The sequence below is a fragment of the Otolemur garnettii genome, unplaced genomic scaffold (genome assembly GCF_000181295.1).
Source record: "Otolemur garnettii isolate 467f Iridium unplaced genomic scaffold, OtoGar3 scaffold00034, whole genome shotgun sequence".
NCBI lineage: Eukaryota > Metazoa > Chordata > Mammalia > Primates > Galagidae > Otolemur > Otolemur garnettii.
In genome coordinates, this window is record NW_003852429.1 from 7831640 (window position 1) to 7848091 (window position 16452).

The window sequence follows — 16452 nt, forward strand, 5'->3', positions numbered from 1 at the left end:
CACAATGGCCACCCTCCTGGCCTCTGAGAACTTCCCAGTATGGCTGTCACACCTGCTGCCAAAGCTCGGGCAAATCTACTCCAACCAGCATTCAAGTCTGGCTGCTGTACACTGTTCAGGTGCACCCACTCTTACAAGCTTTCCTAAAACTGTAAAAAAGGTTCTTCCCATCTCTGGACCTCCATGGTGGTGGTGGTGGGGGGGAATCCATCTGCTCCAGCTGGCTCACAAAAACTTGCCTAGTCAGATCTCCACCACTCAAGGTTCATGCACTGTATTCAATATATCACCACCTCGCTGTGGACCCAAAGCCACAGCTCCAGCCAAGATCCCCTTACAATGTATGACTTGGCTTTCCCCCTTCCCGAGTTGTACTAGGAGAGTTCAGCCAAACAACCCTTCTGGTCCGCCATCTTGCTCCACCCCCCTAAGACCCTACGTCTTACAAACAAACAAAAACTAGACATGATTAAATTACAACCATTCAGACACCCTACTCAGGTCTCTGTCCTCTCCCTGCAACTTCTAAGCCATTAGACCAGCAGACAGCTGAAATCACACCCTGAGCTCACTTCCAAAATCTTTTAGTCCTCAAGAACTGGTATACCAATAAGAGATGACAATAATTTGCATCAACAACTACAAAAGAGTGCCACACATACCTAAATCAACAGTCAAAAGAGTTGCCACAAGAATGCTTTCCCACCCACAGAAACTCAGAAATGACATCCCCCTTCCCAAGCCAGGACCCCCAGCATGCAAAGGAAAATACATGCTGGCTGGCAGACAGGCTCCTTTAGGAGAAAGAACTAAAACACCCTGAAGTCCCCAGCAAGTGGCATAGCAGTTACAGATCAGTAATGTTCAATCACATCTCAGTGGCCAATTTTACAGGATGCACAGGGAGTGGTCCTGAATGCTTAGCACTCTTGACACCTGGACATTGTTCTCTGAAGTCTTCTGAAGTGTCTAGTCTCACACACTCATACACACACACAGTGCCTACACTGTCCTCTGAAGGGTTATACTTCAAGGAGAATATACAAAGTAAGTGTGTTATAAAATTTATTCGTGTAAGCATTCAGACATTTTTAGGTGGGAAAGATGATATGCAGATTCTACAAGGTACAACAGAAAGTTGTATGGGAAAGGACGGTACATCTGGTGCAGACCAGCAGTGGCACGATTCCAAACAAATGTTAGACGAGAGCGCTTCATTGGGGAAAAACTGAAGGTAATAATTTAAAGCTTCATGAGGCAAGATATGTTCCAATTTAAAACACTAAGAAATAGTACCATTGATGAAAAAGGAAATCAACTTCTAAGTGTACCAAAAGGGTGGTAGGGCAAACAAGAGGAAAATTTGCATTTGTTGAGGTACAAATAGGAGTGTTCCCTAAGAGGGGCATTAATTATTATTAATGACAAACCCTGCAAATACAAAATAAAACCCAAATCACTGGTCACATAATTCAAAATTTACATGTAATAAAGGCAAGGCAATAGACTCAAGTTATGGCCTATCAAATATTTACTCCACTGACATTATCTACAGAAGCACTTGGCCAATTTGTACACAGTGATTTCTTATGCACGCCGAAAGGGTTTCCGTAAAAATGACACTATATACAAATCTGTACACTGATCCACCAGAGCGATTCTCCATCTCCCAGGGGGAGCTGACTACTTAAAGCAGGATACCTGAGGTTTCATGTCTGTAGATGCCTTACCGAAATCCCAAATATACATTTCAGGGTTTTTGTTTTAAAGACACTTTCCTTGAATATGTGCACTATGGTTAAAATTAAAACCAAGAATAATAAAATAAAATGATCACTCAAAGGAGCGGACCCTTTCCCACCCCATCTGAGAGACTTCATCTGGCTGTGGCACAGGAGGACCATGTGTGTCCCGGACAGGTGCCCTCGGCTGTGGGGTCGTGGCCCCTCCACTGCGCACCTCTTCAGCAGAGTCAGCAAAGGCTCTCGTTGACTTTTAAAGAGGAAGATGAAGAAGAAAAAAGAAAAAAACCAAAACCCCAAATACCGAAGGGATTTCAGTGGGATGAGGTTCCTCCACCGCTTAGAGAATATCTAGGGGAAAACAAAGAGAAACAGAAGTAAACATTATTTCTCCATCCTCCATGTACGGTTTCAAATAGATCCAATCTTCATTTTTGTAGACAATCCCCCCAAAAATAAGTGGAAGAAATAGCAATGGGGTAGTCAATCTATTGTATAAAGAACACAAATATTAAGATCACAATTCCAACACATAACTTTAGAGAACACAATAAAAAGTGAAAATGTGTTCAGTCATCCTGAAGAGACATGAATGATTACAAGTAGATGATACTCCTTTACTTGTAAATCAGGTGTTAAAAACTGAAAATCTTTAATACTAGATGAGAGTAAGATTCCAGGGATACATATACATTCCTGATATGTTCATGAAACCCTTTTAGCCATGAAATAAACAGGTAGTCCAAGTAATCCATTTCCTGGAATTATTTCAGAATACGGTCCCAAGGAGGCACAGGGTATTTGCATTAAGCTGTCTCTTAACAATTTCTCTTTTTCTTTCTTTCTTTTTTTGGAAACACAGTCTCACTGTCACCAAGGGTACAGTGAGTGCCCTGGCATCATAGCTCACAGCAACCTCAAATTCTTGGGCTAAAGTAATTCTCTTGCTTCAGCCTCCTGAGTAGTCTGGGACTATAGAAGACCACCACAACACCCAACAGGTTTTTCTATTTTTAATTGAGATGGGGTCTCTTCTGCTCAGACTGGTCTGGAACTCCTGAGCTCAGATGATCCACCCTCCTCAGCCTCCCAGACTGCTAGGATTACAGGCATGAGCCACCACATATGGCTTCTCAAGGATTTTTGTAATTATAATAATTTAGAAACAATTTTGATATCTAACAGTGGAGAAACAGTAAATTATGCAAACTAAAATTACTAGAGATTAAAAATTGTAATTACCTATATTTAAGCAACATAAAAAATATACACAAGTTAATAAGTATATACAAAATTGTCAGCTGAGTATCCCTTATCCTAAATGCGTGAGACCAAAAGTGATTCTCCTTTCCAACTTGGGAATGTGTGCATGATGCCCCAGTGAGCATTTCCTCTGAGTCTCATGTGGGTGCTCCAAGTTTTGGATTTTGGAGCATGTCAGACTAGGGATGTTCAGCCTGTAGGTGTGCTCTACTGTATTACAGTTTACATACACAATGTCTCAGTACTAAGTAATACAAAATGTCAAAAAGTCACACCTTCACTATAATCTGCAGGTAAGAACCCGAGTAAGTTCACAGCACATGTATAACAGAAACCAACACATTGAGTGACAATGATGGTGTAAACAAGTGAGACTGGCGGAATCATGGGCAATCTTGGTCCTCCCGAAATTCTTCGGTACTGTCTGGATTTAGAATACAAAAGGGAGCACCTCATGGCCAAGATTCCCTCAACCACCTCAAAACTGACCAATTCAAGGCAACTGGCTCACAACAATTTAACGGGAATCATCTCACACATTCCAATCTGGAGCTCTCTTTTAAGGCATTCAAAATACTTGGCGCTCTCCCAGAGAACAACCAGTTACGTAAGATCCTCTCAAAAGCATACTTTAGCCACAAATCCTAAGACTCGCATTTCAAGAACTATAAATGACTAATCATGGGATGAGCTGATGTCACATGGAAGAATCTAAACATTAATTCAGACTAAGAGAGAAAGGCTTCAAAAATGCTTCAGACAAAAGTCTGTTCTCATTCTTTCTGCGGTCATCCACAGAAACAACACGTTTGGGAGCAAAACTGGTAAGAAGTCCAAGGAAAGGGCACTGCGGTTTTATGTCCTATCAGTGCGAACACACAGGAAGAGCTGCAGGAGCGGCTCAGGAAGAAAAGCCCAGCCACGGCCAAGCCTGCAGGGAGGAGATAAGGACCCCACGGTTGGGTCATCTGAGGACTAAGGAGGAAGAGGGTGCACTCGTCGCCAAGGGAAGAAAGCAAGAGCAGTCGAGACAAGGAGGCAGAGGAAGGAATGTGGACTCAGCATCTCTAACCCATCACGGAAAATTAAACTCCTTGCCACAACATAGACATACTCTAGTCCATATGGTACACCCAGCCACGTGTGCCTGAGCCCCGGGATGCGCTGGGTCCAGGCTGAGATGCACTGCTAAGTGTAAAACACACAGCGGATTTCAGTGACTTAGCACAAAAAGGAATGTAAAGGACCTTCTGGGTAACTGTTTGCAATCGTTCCATGTTGAAATCATAATACTTAGAATATAGCAAGTTTAAAAATATACTGTTAAGACTAATTTCACTTGTTTCTTTTTACTTTTTAAAATATTGCTACTAGAAAATGTGAAATTCTTTGTGGGCTCTCATTCTTCCATCGGAGGTGTGGTACGTATCAACTTGCACTAACAACTAAAGGAAGAGGAACAGAGACAAGGGGCCTTGCAACCGGGAAGGCCCTGAATATGCACTGTCTGCCTATCTGTGCCCAGAGTTGCAGGGGAAACCAAGTCATCTGTATCAAAGCAATTCCTAACAATTCCAGGTGATTCTGGACAACGTGGAAAGTATCAGTTCTAAGTGACTCATAAAAGCACAAAACCAACCCCCAGGAGTTGGATTCTGCAAAGAGCTATGATCACACTGTTGCACCCATCTAGACAATAGAATAATACCCTGGGGGGGGGGGGCGCGTGAGGGGATTGAAGACAACCAAGTAAACTATTTTTATTTCCTATGCAAAACTTTAACTTATGAAGTTGAAATGTTTTTCATTAAGGGACCTGAGTTCAGGAGAATAAACCGAAGTATAAAAACAGTAGTTTTCTCTTAATGTCCCCATTTAGAGGGGCACGTCTTCCAAATGGCAAAAGGGACCCATGTACCATCAAACTTCATTTGCTATAAAGTGGAGATCTCAGAAGCCCTAGAAATGTTGCTAATATCACCAAGGCTCATTCCTCCTGAGGAAGGGGCATTAGTCTGGAAACTGGCAGTCAACTGTCAACACAAAGGCATGCCTGTCTCCCTGGTGTGTGGAGGAAAACCTGGTGCCAAATCACTCGTGGCCCAGAACAACCGGCTGGCACCAGTCCCCAACCACCATGAAACAACTGCACCTGTGCTGGGATGGCTGTCAGGAGTGGCTTCTTTTCACACAGACAATCCTGGGACAAGCTATGAGGGGGTAGAGAAGGTTCAGGTTGTCACCTCTGCATACGTCACCTGGAGCACGATGAGGCTCCCTGCAGGCTGGGGCAGACCAGCCCCTCCTGACCAGGCTTCGGGCACAACTCACTCAGCTGACCACAGGACGAGTAGGCCATGCCATCCTCAGTGCACTCACTGAACCAGAATTTATGGCACTTCTGCACACTTGACTTTAAAGTCAGAAACCAAATGGACAGTTACACACATCCAACCAAGAACCAGTCGTTCTCTGGCTGCACAATTAAGAACGTATTTTAAAGCCATCCTGTATTTCTGTGGCAAGAGCTATAGACATACAACATCTGAGTTCTCTTCTAGTCGTTTCCATTAACATTAATTCATAGAGTCCTACAATTCAGAACAGCAGTCTCCTCTAGCTTTCTGCTTCAACCTTGTGGCCTGGAAGACAACACACAGACAAGAATGGAAGCACCTATCCAATAAACTGAGTACCAGTCCTTTCCATGTGGGAAAGTCTTCCCCACTCTCAGCCCCGCAGTTACCTCTGGAGCCGCTGCACAAGCTGGGCCACCATGGTGTCGGAGATGCCGGGGCACGCCTCCTCTGCCAGGAAGATGGCCCTCCTCAGTTCTTCTATAGACCCCATGTTCCCTCCGCACGCCTGGCTCTGCTCCTTCAACTGAAAGCAGAGGAAGAACCGTGTGATGAACACAGCACAGGGACCCGGGAGCACTCACAGCTCATGGGTCACAATGCAACCCCAGCATCAGGGAGCCTGGGCAGCAGCTCCAGCTGGGCTGCTGGGTCACTTCAGATTCCTTCCAACGAGAAGTTGTTCGAATGCTCTGAGAACAGTGTGTGTAGACAGCACAAAGGTCAGACCCGAGTCATCACCTTCTAGGCCAGAACAGAGCTTTCTGTGCACTTTCCCAATCTGATTATAATGATCTGTCTTCTCTGTGTTCTTTTTCTGTCTCAACCTTACTCAATCATGGACCCGAAAAGTGATTTCAAAGCCCATTACAAATTCTCCTGGATCCAACAGGGAAGCTGCAGCATGTGCCTGCCATCAGGGCTCAGCATCTGGAATTAGTGGGTTGGTTCTTCAACTCCAGGAAACGACATCTGTGATCTAGAGTGCTGTCAAAATCGACTATTTCACATAAATAAGTGGGAACCTTAAATTCTGGGGACCCACCAGGTCCCTCCAGGCACCTCTGTTCCCTTAGGAATCACAACATGGTCTCGGGGCCCCACCTTTAGTTGAAGGTCAACTCTGGGTCTCTTTCTGGAATGTCCCCAACAGAAACTATGAAAACAGAAGCTGCCCAAGTGAAAACACAGCACAGCTCAGGATCAGCATGTCTCGGGAGAGGCTCCCGCTGGAGGCTACAGAGATGAGGAGCACCAGCTCCTCTCAGGAGGGCCCCTCCTCACTTTCGGCTTTTAAGAAATACCACATTTGGCTCTGGCTCTTCCGGTCATTCTGTGAAGACCTACTGTCATGTCCAGAGCCTTTCTTGCCCTAAAAGGTTCTCCTTTCTCTGTGTCTGAAGGGACAGACAGAGGAGGGACTGGGCAGGTCTGGTGTGATGGGAGCATCTATTCTCACATTCTTGCTTGTCACAGGAGGCAACACAGCCCAGCTCAGAGAGCCACTTGTGTTTATGGAGGACTCTCAGTCACCTCACAGCGTTCACCAAGTCCTGAGAAAACAACGTGCCCTCCACCTCTCTCCCTACCCCCCATGCCCGACACCCATGCCTAGGAGGGACAGCCCTGGGAGGTGTGCCCTGCCTTCACTGACCTTGGGCAGCACCCTGGGCAAGCAGGTAACACTAGCACCTGTCTCAGCACCCTCGTTTGTACAGCAGGGACAAGGACTCTTGTAAGTGAGCGTTTTATTTTATTTCATCTTTTTTTATCATTGAGGATTCACTGAGAGTATAGAGAACCAGGTTACACTGACTGCATTTGTTAGGTAAAGTCCCTCTTATAATTCTGTCCATTTTATTAATTATATAAAATAATGCACATTAAAACTTTGGATTCTAAGTCTTCAAATATTGGCAATATAAAAATACACAGAAAAAGACACCTGTGAGTTCACCTGTCTTCAGGTAGCTAAGCATGCCCAGACTATTACTGCACCTAGTATTAATTTGGAGTAGGTCTTGAATAACAATTTAATAGCTGCTGCATAAGCCCAATAAAATACACAACCACAAGCAAACAGGAAAATTCACACATCCCCCAACCCAGCCTGGCTGATCCCATCAAAGCAGCCATGGGCAGGATCCGAGAAGAACAACTGACAATGAGAAAACCCCAAGAGCCAAGGTCCCAAGCAAAGTGACAAAAAGCAAAATGGCGACTCACAGACTTCTCAGGGAGGGCACAGACACCCAGAGCAGTCAAAGAGCAACAGAGTGGGGCCTCCCGAGTGCCTCGCAGTTCTGTCCGAGGCCCATTACTGCTGCAGGGAGGCCTCAGGCTCCACCCGCAGCTCTCCTCTCACCTGGACCCCAATCTGCTGGCCTGGAAGCCCCTGGAAGGATGAGCCCGGGAGGGCAGCTTCTGAGGAGGGAGATGACCAAGGCTCTAGGAAGGGCTGGCCGGGCATGGCTCAGGCTCAGCCAGGGCTACCAAGCCGGGTGCAAAGAGTGCAGGCCCAAAAGAGGCCAGGGAGTGAGCTACATGCGACACAGCAGCTGTGGAAAGCCATCCAGAGGGGCCCAGCCCACTACATGAGCAGAAGGTGTCAACAGTGACACCAATGAGAATTCCCTTGACATCAGCCTGGGGCAGGAAGGGGACGAGAGAGGAGGTGCCCCCCCTCAAGAGGTTCGGGGGTCCAACCTATTTCCAAATCAGCTACTAACCAGATGAAGGCTAATTCTTCATTCTTATAAAGTCTACTCTTGAAAACATCTCAAAATACAAGACACAAACAGTCATCTGCAGGAGACAGGGAGGACAGAGGGGATGGGCACAGAGGTCTGCACTGGACGGCCTAGCCCTGGGCACTGAGAGGACTGCAGTGACCCAGGTGGCACCATGGGACACATGAGGACTCAAGGGAACCCAATGTCTTCTCAGAAATAAACAGCTACTTTTCACATAGCCATAAATTTGTCCGAGGCAGGGATTAGGCTGCAGCCATTCAGATTTGTTAGAAAGCACAGGGAAGCTGGAAGTCTCCCTGATGACACAGGGACGTCCCTCTGTGCACTGTAGGCTACAGCAGAGCAGCCGGCACCTCCCCAGGTGCCCAGGGACACCAGAGGCTGCCCTCAGAAGGCGCATCCAACACTGTGGGCTTCCAGGAAGCACGCACAGGTCCCCAGACACCTCTGCCAGCCTGTTTCAATGCCCTCCACCCACACCCAACACCTCATGGAAGTGGTGCCCCACCCACTCCTGCCCCGCCACCTCCCAAACAGCCCAGCAGGCCGCTTACCTCCGCAAACAGAGGAGAAATGATTGTAGATAAACACTGAGAGAAAGGCCTCTTTGGGATGTCTTTCATCTTAAGGGAGGGGAAAAAAAGTCATCGGAAACAGTTAACATTCTCATTGGCAATAATTCAATATACCTCAGATCTGGGCTATCGAAACATAAAGGCTGATTCTACCACTTCACCCCAAGGAAATGTTCTCTGTGCTCTAATATCCAGAAGAAGGAGGCCATCTTCCTGCTCTTGCTAGATCAAAGATTATTCTGCAGTGACATGTAACACCATGCAGCTGGGAGACCAGGGTCTGGGCCCACGTGGAAAGGGGCTATGTGTGGGCACAGCGCAGCCTGCAGTGCCACGCTGTCCACACAGACATACTTTACTCATGAAACCCTGGTGGTGGAAATCAGATCAAAGTCGGCTATTCCAGGGGCTGTCACAGGACAGAGGCCTACTTCCTACTTTTGCGACTTCTACCTGAACACTTAACACCTATCCACTTATGAAGGTAGCACTTGCAGGGTCACCAGAGGACAACCACCTCCCCTGCATGAAAGACCATGCAGAAGACCCTAATTTACAAAAGTACAGCATTTTACAAATGTAAATGGGCATGAAACCAATCAATCAAAATTAAGTTTAATATAAACACCATCAATACATTTACCCATAAGGTCCTTAAAACTCAGTCTCAAAATCCTGATACATGTGAGCAGTCCCCACTATGCAGAACAGACACAGTCCCGCAAAGAGAGCTTTAAGGTCATCACCTCACACGTGAAGCCTGACCCCACTCCCCCAGCCCAGAGCCCATCCCATGGTGGCAGCAGGGCTGAGGACAGCAGAAGAGAGCACCACCCAGTACACCAGCATTCTGGGTCTCTCGGGTCTGCGGCTTCGGATAAGCAGACAGAAGTAAATCTCCTGAGCTGCCAATCCCCTGACTGAAAAACTCCCTGACAGGCTGGCATAGGGGACACCCCTACCCCAGCTAAGCCTCATACAGAAGTGACTCCAAAATGTTGCTGACTGACAAGTGTTGGTCATTTTAGGACTAGCAAACGTACCTTATTTCTTTCTAAGTCTGATGGCTGAAGAGCTCCGTTCTCCAGATTCTTGGGATCCTTCTCTCGGATGGTAAAGATCCAGTCCCCAGAGTCGCTACCACCAGCCGCTTGGCCATCTGTTTCCCTGAACACAGAAACCCGGGCAAATGCCATCAGCTCACATGTTGGCTCTGGGGGGACTGAGACCTGCTGGGGCTCCACCTGGGGGGCCTCTGACCCTGCATTTCCAGCCTGATGCCCCACCCATTGTACCCTCATCCAGCCCTGCCTCCCACCTCCCAAAGAGAGACTGTCAAGACAGGATTCCAGTAACTTCCCACTGTCAGAGGGACCCCACCTACCCTCCTCTCCTAACATGGAAAGAAGCAGCCCTTCTGCTGGGGGACAATCTCTCCCCCTCCTGGGAGTCAACTCCCCTCCCCCAAGACTCCGCCCCACCCTAGGGCACATGTGGTCTCACCCCTGGCACCCAGACCTCAGCACATGACCAGCACTCACTGCTTCCATCTAGCACCTTCCACTCCCTCTGAAAACTACCTGCATCCCACTGGATGAGGGAGGGCCTGGTCCGCTTCAACCCTAGCAACACCTGCACCGCCCTGAACCCACTGGGCCACACCTTGTCCCTCCTTCTCGGCCTTCAGCTCTTCTCCCTCTGCATCCAGGCCAGAGCAACATTATTCCTTCTCATGGCTCCAAAGGCCTTCCACAGAGCAGTGACCTCTGAGCCTGTCCTGTCTGCATGGCTGTCTTTCCTTAATGCCACACCCAGATGCCACTTCAATGTGCATATCTCCTAGGTGTCCTGGAAGCACCTCAGATGCAAACACAGCACTTTCATCTTCTCCACTGCAAGGCCACCTGCCACCTTGCCGAAGCCGGAACGCCCCACCCGCACCCCCAAGTCCTGGCTCTCAAAACCCCTCTCCAGTCTCTTTATCTTGTCATCCCAGCTGCTACCACCCTCATTTCCCAATGGCATGACCTCCACAACTTCTGGAGTCAGCGATCTCAACCTTGGCTCTAAGACAGACCACATGGGGACCTTAAAAAACCTATTTGGTTGGGCCTCATCCCCAGAAATCCTCATTCAACTGGCCTGGAACAAAGACCTGGGCTGTGGGCCAACATCAACTCCCGCCAAGGTGTACTGGACCTCCCAACTCAGCACTTGCCTAATGGGTTCCTACTCCCTCACTACGGAGAGGTCAAGCTGCCCCATCTCTCCAGAAAGAGGAATTCCTGCTTAACTCAACACTGGTTTTCAGGAAGTAACTCCCTGGTATAGAGTTTGTACAATGCCAAGCATCTATAGGGACACTCCGGAGTCACAAAACGTGCGTTTCTAGTCACAAACGCATTTGAAGCAGTTGCAGCTGATCAGTATTGTAAGAGCAGGAAACACAATGAAGAAAAATAAAAATAACAGGCCAAGTTCTCTACACACAGACTTACTGGAAGAATCTTCCCTGGCAACATTAAGAGGCTACACAGCCCCAGGCTGTGTCTAACACAAGAATCAGCATTAACCTGGATTATCTTGAAGACAAAAAACAAAACAAAACCCCGTTGCAAACAAGAGGCAAAGCCCAGCAGGTCCTTCTCACGCAAACACACGGCACAGCTGGACGGGGCGACTCACGCATCTGAGTCTTCGGAGCTGGAGTCGTCGTGGCTCTGCTCCGCCTTCCATCTCTTATACCTGTCGATGAGCTCAGTCAGGTAGGATGTTTTCTTTGCGTTGCGCATTATAAACTTGTGCTTTAGTAACTCTTTAGCAGTGGGTCTCTAGAAAAACAGGCACATGCAAAGTAATATGAGATGAAGCTCATTCATGCTACTTGACTCCACCCCAGGCAACAGACTTCTGCCTCAAAGTGTCAAACTGCTACAGTAACCCAGTAAGACTGAGTTCTGTGTCAAAGCCTTCTTCCCTAAGACCTCTCCAAAGACTGGTCATTCAGTACCTGTGACTGGGACTCTGGGCACTGAAGGATGTGACATTTAGTTTCCAAAGGGGCCCTTAACATTCTGCAGGTTAACAGTTCAATGCAAGCAAGACAACTTTCCCCAGAAAAAAACATTAAATGGAAAATTTTGCATAGAACTTCACAGGGATCATGGTAAGAAGCTTATCCCCTAGTTTCATATAACATATGCTAGCAAAAGAGAAAATACACATTCTGTGTCACTTTGTTAACTTTCCCTACTAGTGTTTGGGGTAAATGAATACGTTATTCGGAGTTATCTAAGAGAAACGGGAAAGGAGCCAGGAGCCATCCTCAGTCTGCTGAAAGGGCACCTGGGCTCTCTTAGTCACCAGCTTTCCCATTTAGAAGGGCTGGTTTCCAGGCCTGTCCCATTCCTATGACCAAGCACAGAATTCGGCCCACACCCTGTGCTCAGTACAGCCACTGCCAAGCAGCGCACCCCAAACTTGCCAACAGCTCCACCCGAGGGTGGCAGAGCTGGTCACAGGAGCAGCTTCCAACAGCCCACACGGCCCCAACTGCACAAGCAGCAGTGACACCCCCCTCCCCCCATAGCCAGCCAGGCTAAGTTCCTACACACTCCCAACTGCTCAAACTTCACTCACCTGAGCCAGGTGTGTTTATTCGCATATTCAAACTTGTGAAAAACCTGGCCACCTTAGGTCTCCCTCTCTCCCTGTCCACATAACTGTGAAACTCTAAACTCCCCAGAGGTGCCCACATTCTCAGCTTGGCACCCTCTCTCGGTAGTATGGGGTGGGGACATGTGAGGTGGGAACAGGCTGACACCAGAAATACGTTTTTTCAAGGGAAGACATGTAGCTTCCTAGGTGCTGGTGCAACGTGCCCAAAACATCACAATATAACAAAATTCAGAGCACCGTGGGCACAAAGAATACCCTGCAGCACCACTGACGCCTGCTGCAGCCCATCGGACTCTAGCTTGCTGACCTCAGGCTGCATCCCCATCTGATTCCGGGATCATGCCAGAAAACCACAACACTGCTGGAAAACTAACCACAGTTAACAAGGGGGGGCAGGGGGCTCGGCGTGGCTTTCAGCAAACCCTACTGCAAACTCAGAAACAAAACCGGGACACATGAGCCACACACAACACCACAATCCACAGGGAGTTTTCAAAGAAACTTTCTAATTCAGAACAAAACTGAGGTCAAGCTATGTAGACCTTACTGCTATACGGCTCTGCCAGAGTCAATTAAAGAGGGAACCTAGGAAGGAAGAGGAGGGAGGCTCTTTTTTTTTTTAATCTTTTGTTTCCTAACACGTGCCATTTGGAAAACGACAACTTTTACTTTAAAAACACATTTAGGCTGGCCTTTACCATTACTAAAAAGTGTGATAATATACAGCCTAGTCCTCAAAAATATTAAAAATTTATGATTCCACATATAATATTGAGAATATTCTTCAAACTCAAGGTATGAGATGCTAGAAAATATAAAAGAAAATAGGTAGTTTTTAATCCTTAAAAGATGAAACTACAAGAAAACTACATTTGCAATTCATAGAAATCAATCATACTCATTTAGAAAAAGGAAAATAAATGACATCATGAAGACAGCTGAAAACAGTGATTAAAGAAATCCCAGCAAGTGGAGCCGCGTGTGATGAGAGACGCCCGTTCCAACCCCACGCCACTTACAAAGCTCGGCTCCTTATTCAAACAGGCCTCCACGAACTCCTTGAGGGGTTTACTATAGTTTCCTTCCAACGTTGGTGGGTTGTTCTTTGGAATGAGGAATAAAACCTTCATGGGGTGCAGCTCAGAATGAGGCGGCTCCCCTTTTGCAAGTTCTATGGCTGTTATGCCCAGGGACCAGATGTCTGCCTGCAACAACAAAAAAGAAAGGATAAGGTATTCCAATGTACCTCTTAAGTTTTAGAAAAGACAATTATTTTTAACTGATAATAAAAAAACAGAAGCCCTTGGTATTTGAATGAGTAGCAAGAAAAGAAAATTTAACACACACTGCTCTGCCTCCACCCCAGAGACGGCGGTGTGGTCGCTCCTAGGCATCTGCTATCGTGGGCATTAGGAACCCACCCTGGAACCCCGGAGCCAGGGACAGGCAACAGAGGTGAGCAGAGAGAACAAGTCAGGAGCCAGGGACACCTGCGAGTCACCTCTCCAGGGTGCTTAGAACTGAGTACGGCTTTGAGATAAGAGCAGGCACCTGGGTGTCAGATACTCGCATTTAAGTGCCAGTTATACAAAGTCTAGAGACACAAACAGCTGACCTTCAAGCCTCATTTCCCTCATGTATAAAATAAATAGGAGGTAGGGGGGACATGGTGCCCTTTAAAAAAAAAAAAAAATCTGTTTATTATGAAAATGTTTAAACACACAGAGAAGTAGAGCATACTAATATAATTGACCCACATATACCCATCTCATGAATTAAATGATTAACATTTTGCTATAGGCTCCATCAGTTTGTCGCCACGGCAAACCACAGCGGTCAGGACATTGCTCCTAAGGACTTCAGTATGCCAAAGAGAATCCTTACCACACATCAATACCTGAAATTGGTACTTTTTTAATATCACATAATAATTAAATGTTCTCTACTATTCAAAAAAAAAAAAAGTCTTCCACGGTTTGTTTATCTGAATCAGGATCCAAACAAGGCCCACAGGGTGCCCGCCATTCAGCACTGGGCTGCCTAAGGCTGTCCTAACCTAGAATGCTCAGCTCCCCTCTGTCCCCAGTGCTGTCCACTTGAAGAATTTCTTCCCGGTATCATTTAAATGTGTTTTTATAGTTCCTGCATTTCCTGTCAAATGTCGCATAGGCTAATTCAACCTAGAGGCTCAGAGTCGCTGTCAGCACGAGTCATGTAGCCTCCACACTGGGAGGCCTGGTGTCCAGCTACCTGACCCCCTTCTGCCCAGCACACAGGTGAATGAGTTCCATGAATGTGTAGCATGAATGGAACGACTAGGTGATCTTAGAGGAATTTCATAGCTACTGAGATTCTATAAGTAGCAGACACCAACCCCCAGAATGCCACAGAAGCCAAAAGACGGAGCAGGACTATGCACACCAGCCAAGGAGGGCCAGGCTCAGGGCCAGAGCAGGCCCAGGCACAATGCAACCTTTCTCACTGTGCACTACAAATCCATCATTATTCCTAGAACTTAAGTCAGAACGTAATTAAAGCATGTTTTAAATGATCACAGGACCCAGACATCTCTCAACTTTTAACAACCTACAGAGGACTCAATTCACCACGTTCCCGCAACAGAAGACCAGAAATCCCCAGAGAAGCATCCCCAGCCTAGCAGCCCATGGGAATGATGCTTACCACACTGACCATTTTCTTCTGTTCTGAGTGAAGACAGGAATACCTGTCAACAAGACCTGTTCTATACTCTTTGTACTAAATTCTTATACTAAAGGGATCAGTCTTCCTGGGAGACCTGGTACTAAAAGTAATACTGCTGGCCAGATGCAGTAGCTTGCACTTGTAATCCTAGCACTCTGGAATGCCAAGGTGGGTGGATCGTCTGAGCTCAGGAGTTTGAGACCAGCCTGAGCAAGAGCGAGACTATCTCTACCAAAAATAGAAAAATTATCTGGGCATTGTAGTAAGCACCTATAGCCCCAGCTACTCGGGAGGATCACTTGTGTCCAAGAGTTTGAGGTTGCTGTGAGCCCCACAGCCCTCTACCCAGGGCAACAGAGTAAGATTCTGTCTTACAAAAAAGAAAGAGAGAGAGAGAGAGAGAAGGGGGGGGGGGAGTAATACTCCTTCTCTCTACCATTTCGACTCCTTGCTTTATTTTACAAGTTCATTGTCTTAAGCATCAACAAAAATGTGGTTTATTCCGGAATCCCTCCCCCCCAGGAAGAGGAAGATAGGTGTAGGGGAGCAGAGGGGTGGGTGAGCACCAAAACCGGCTCACCCACCTCTCTGATCTGATCCCCTACAGCAGGAGGAGGCAAATGCCACTTCCGCAGGGCAGTGGTGCTTCACAGTCACTAGCAGGTGCTCTCAAGTGCCACATGTGTCTGCTAAGCCAGCCCTCTGGATTTCGCTACAACTACTGCTGTTTATTTGCAAAGCCTGCTGCCTCCCAGCTACACCCATCCAGGGCCTTGGTGTTTTTATGGATACATACAGAGTTGTACATAGTTACAAAATTCATGTGGTAGACACGCATATGATGTGTAATAATCAAATCTGGGTACTGAGGATATCAGTCACCTCAAACATTGATCATTTCTTTGTGTTGGGAACATTCCAAATGTTGTTTTTAGCTATTCTGAAATAACCCCAGTAAAGTATGGACACCCTAATGTGCTACTGAACACTTAGTCTTACTCCTTCTAGCTAACTGTATTTTCCAAATGGTCTCTGACGATGGTACCTCCCCACCTCCAAGACCCTTGTAACCAGTTCAACACACCCAGTCATGAGCAGGTCTGGGAGGAGAGAGGTCTCTGCCGACGGACAATTAGGTGATAGGTGATCTCACTCCAAGGCCCAAGGACAAGTAGCAGATAGGCAGCAAGCCCAAGGAGCAGGCGCCCACTTCCACGTGCTAGCACACACCAACCCACCCCAAGGAGCAGGTGCCCACTTCCACACACTAGCACAACCAACCAACTCCAAGGAGCAGGTGCCCACTTCCACACACTAGCACAACCAACCAACCCCAAGGAGCAGGTGCCCACTTCCACATGTTAGCACACACCAACCCACC

The 16452-nt window shown here is 47.1% G+C and overlaps 1 protein-coding gene across 1 annotated transcript in view; it reads right to left on the bottom strand.

Moving 5' to 3' along the window:
- Positions 1–1048: 1048 nt before the first annotated feature.
- Positions 1049–16452, bottom strand: part of STK24 (serine/threonine kinase 24) — a 65755-nt gene continuing 50351 nt past the window's right edge. Inside the window, exons 6-11 of the mRNA XM_023513105.1 lie at positions 13388–13573; positions 11376–11521; positions 9734–9857; positions 8670–8738; positions 5752–5888; positions 1049–2093 (exon numbers count right to left, since the gene is read on the bottom strand). Of these exons, the coding sequence (XP_023368873.1) occupies positions 2057–2093; positions 5752–5888; positions 8670–8738; positions 9734–9857; positions 11376–11521; positions 13388–13573 (699 nt within the window). The 3' untranslated portion in view covers positions 1049–2056. The remainder of the gene's footprint in view (positions 2094–5751; positions 5889–8669; positions 8739–9733; positions 9858–11375; positions 11522–13387; positions 13574–16452) is intronic.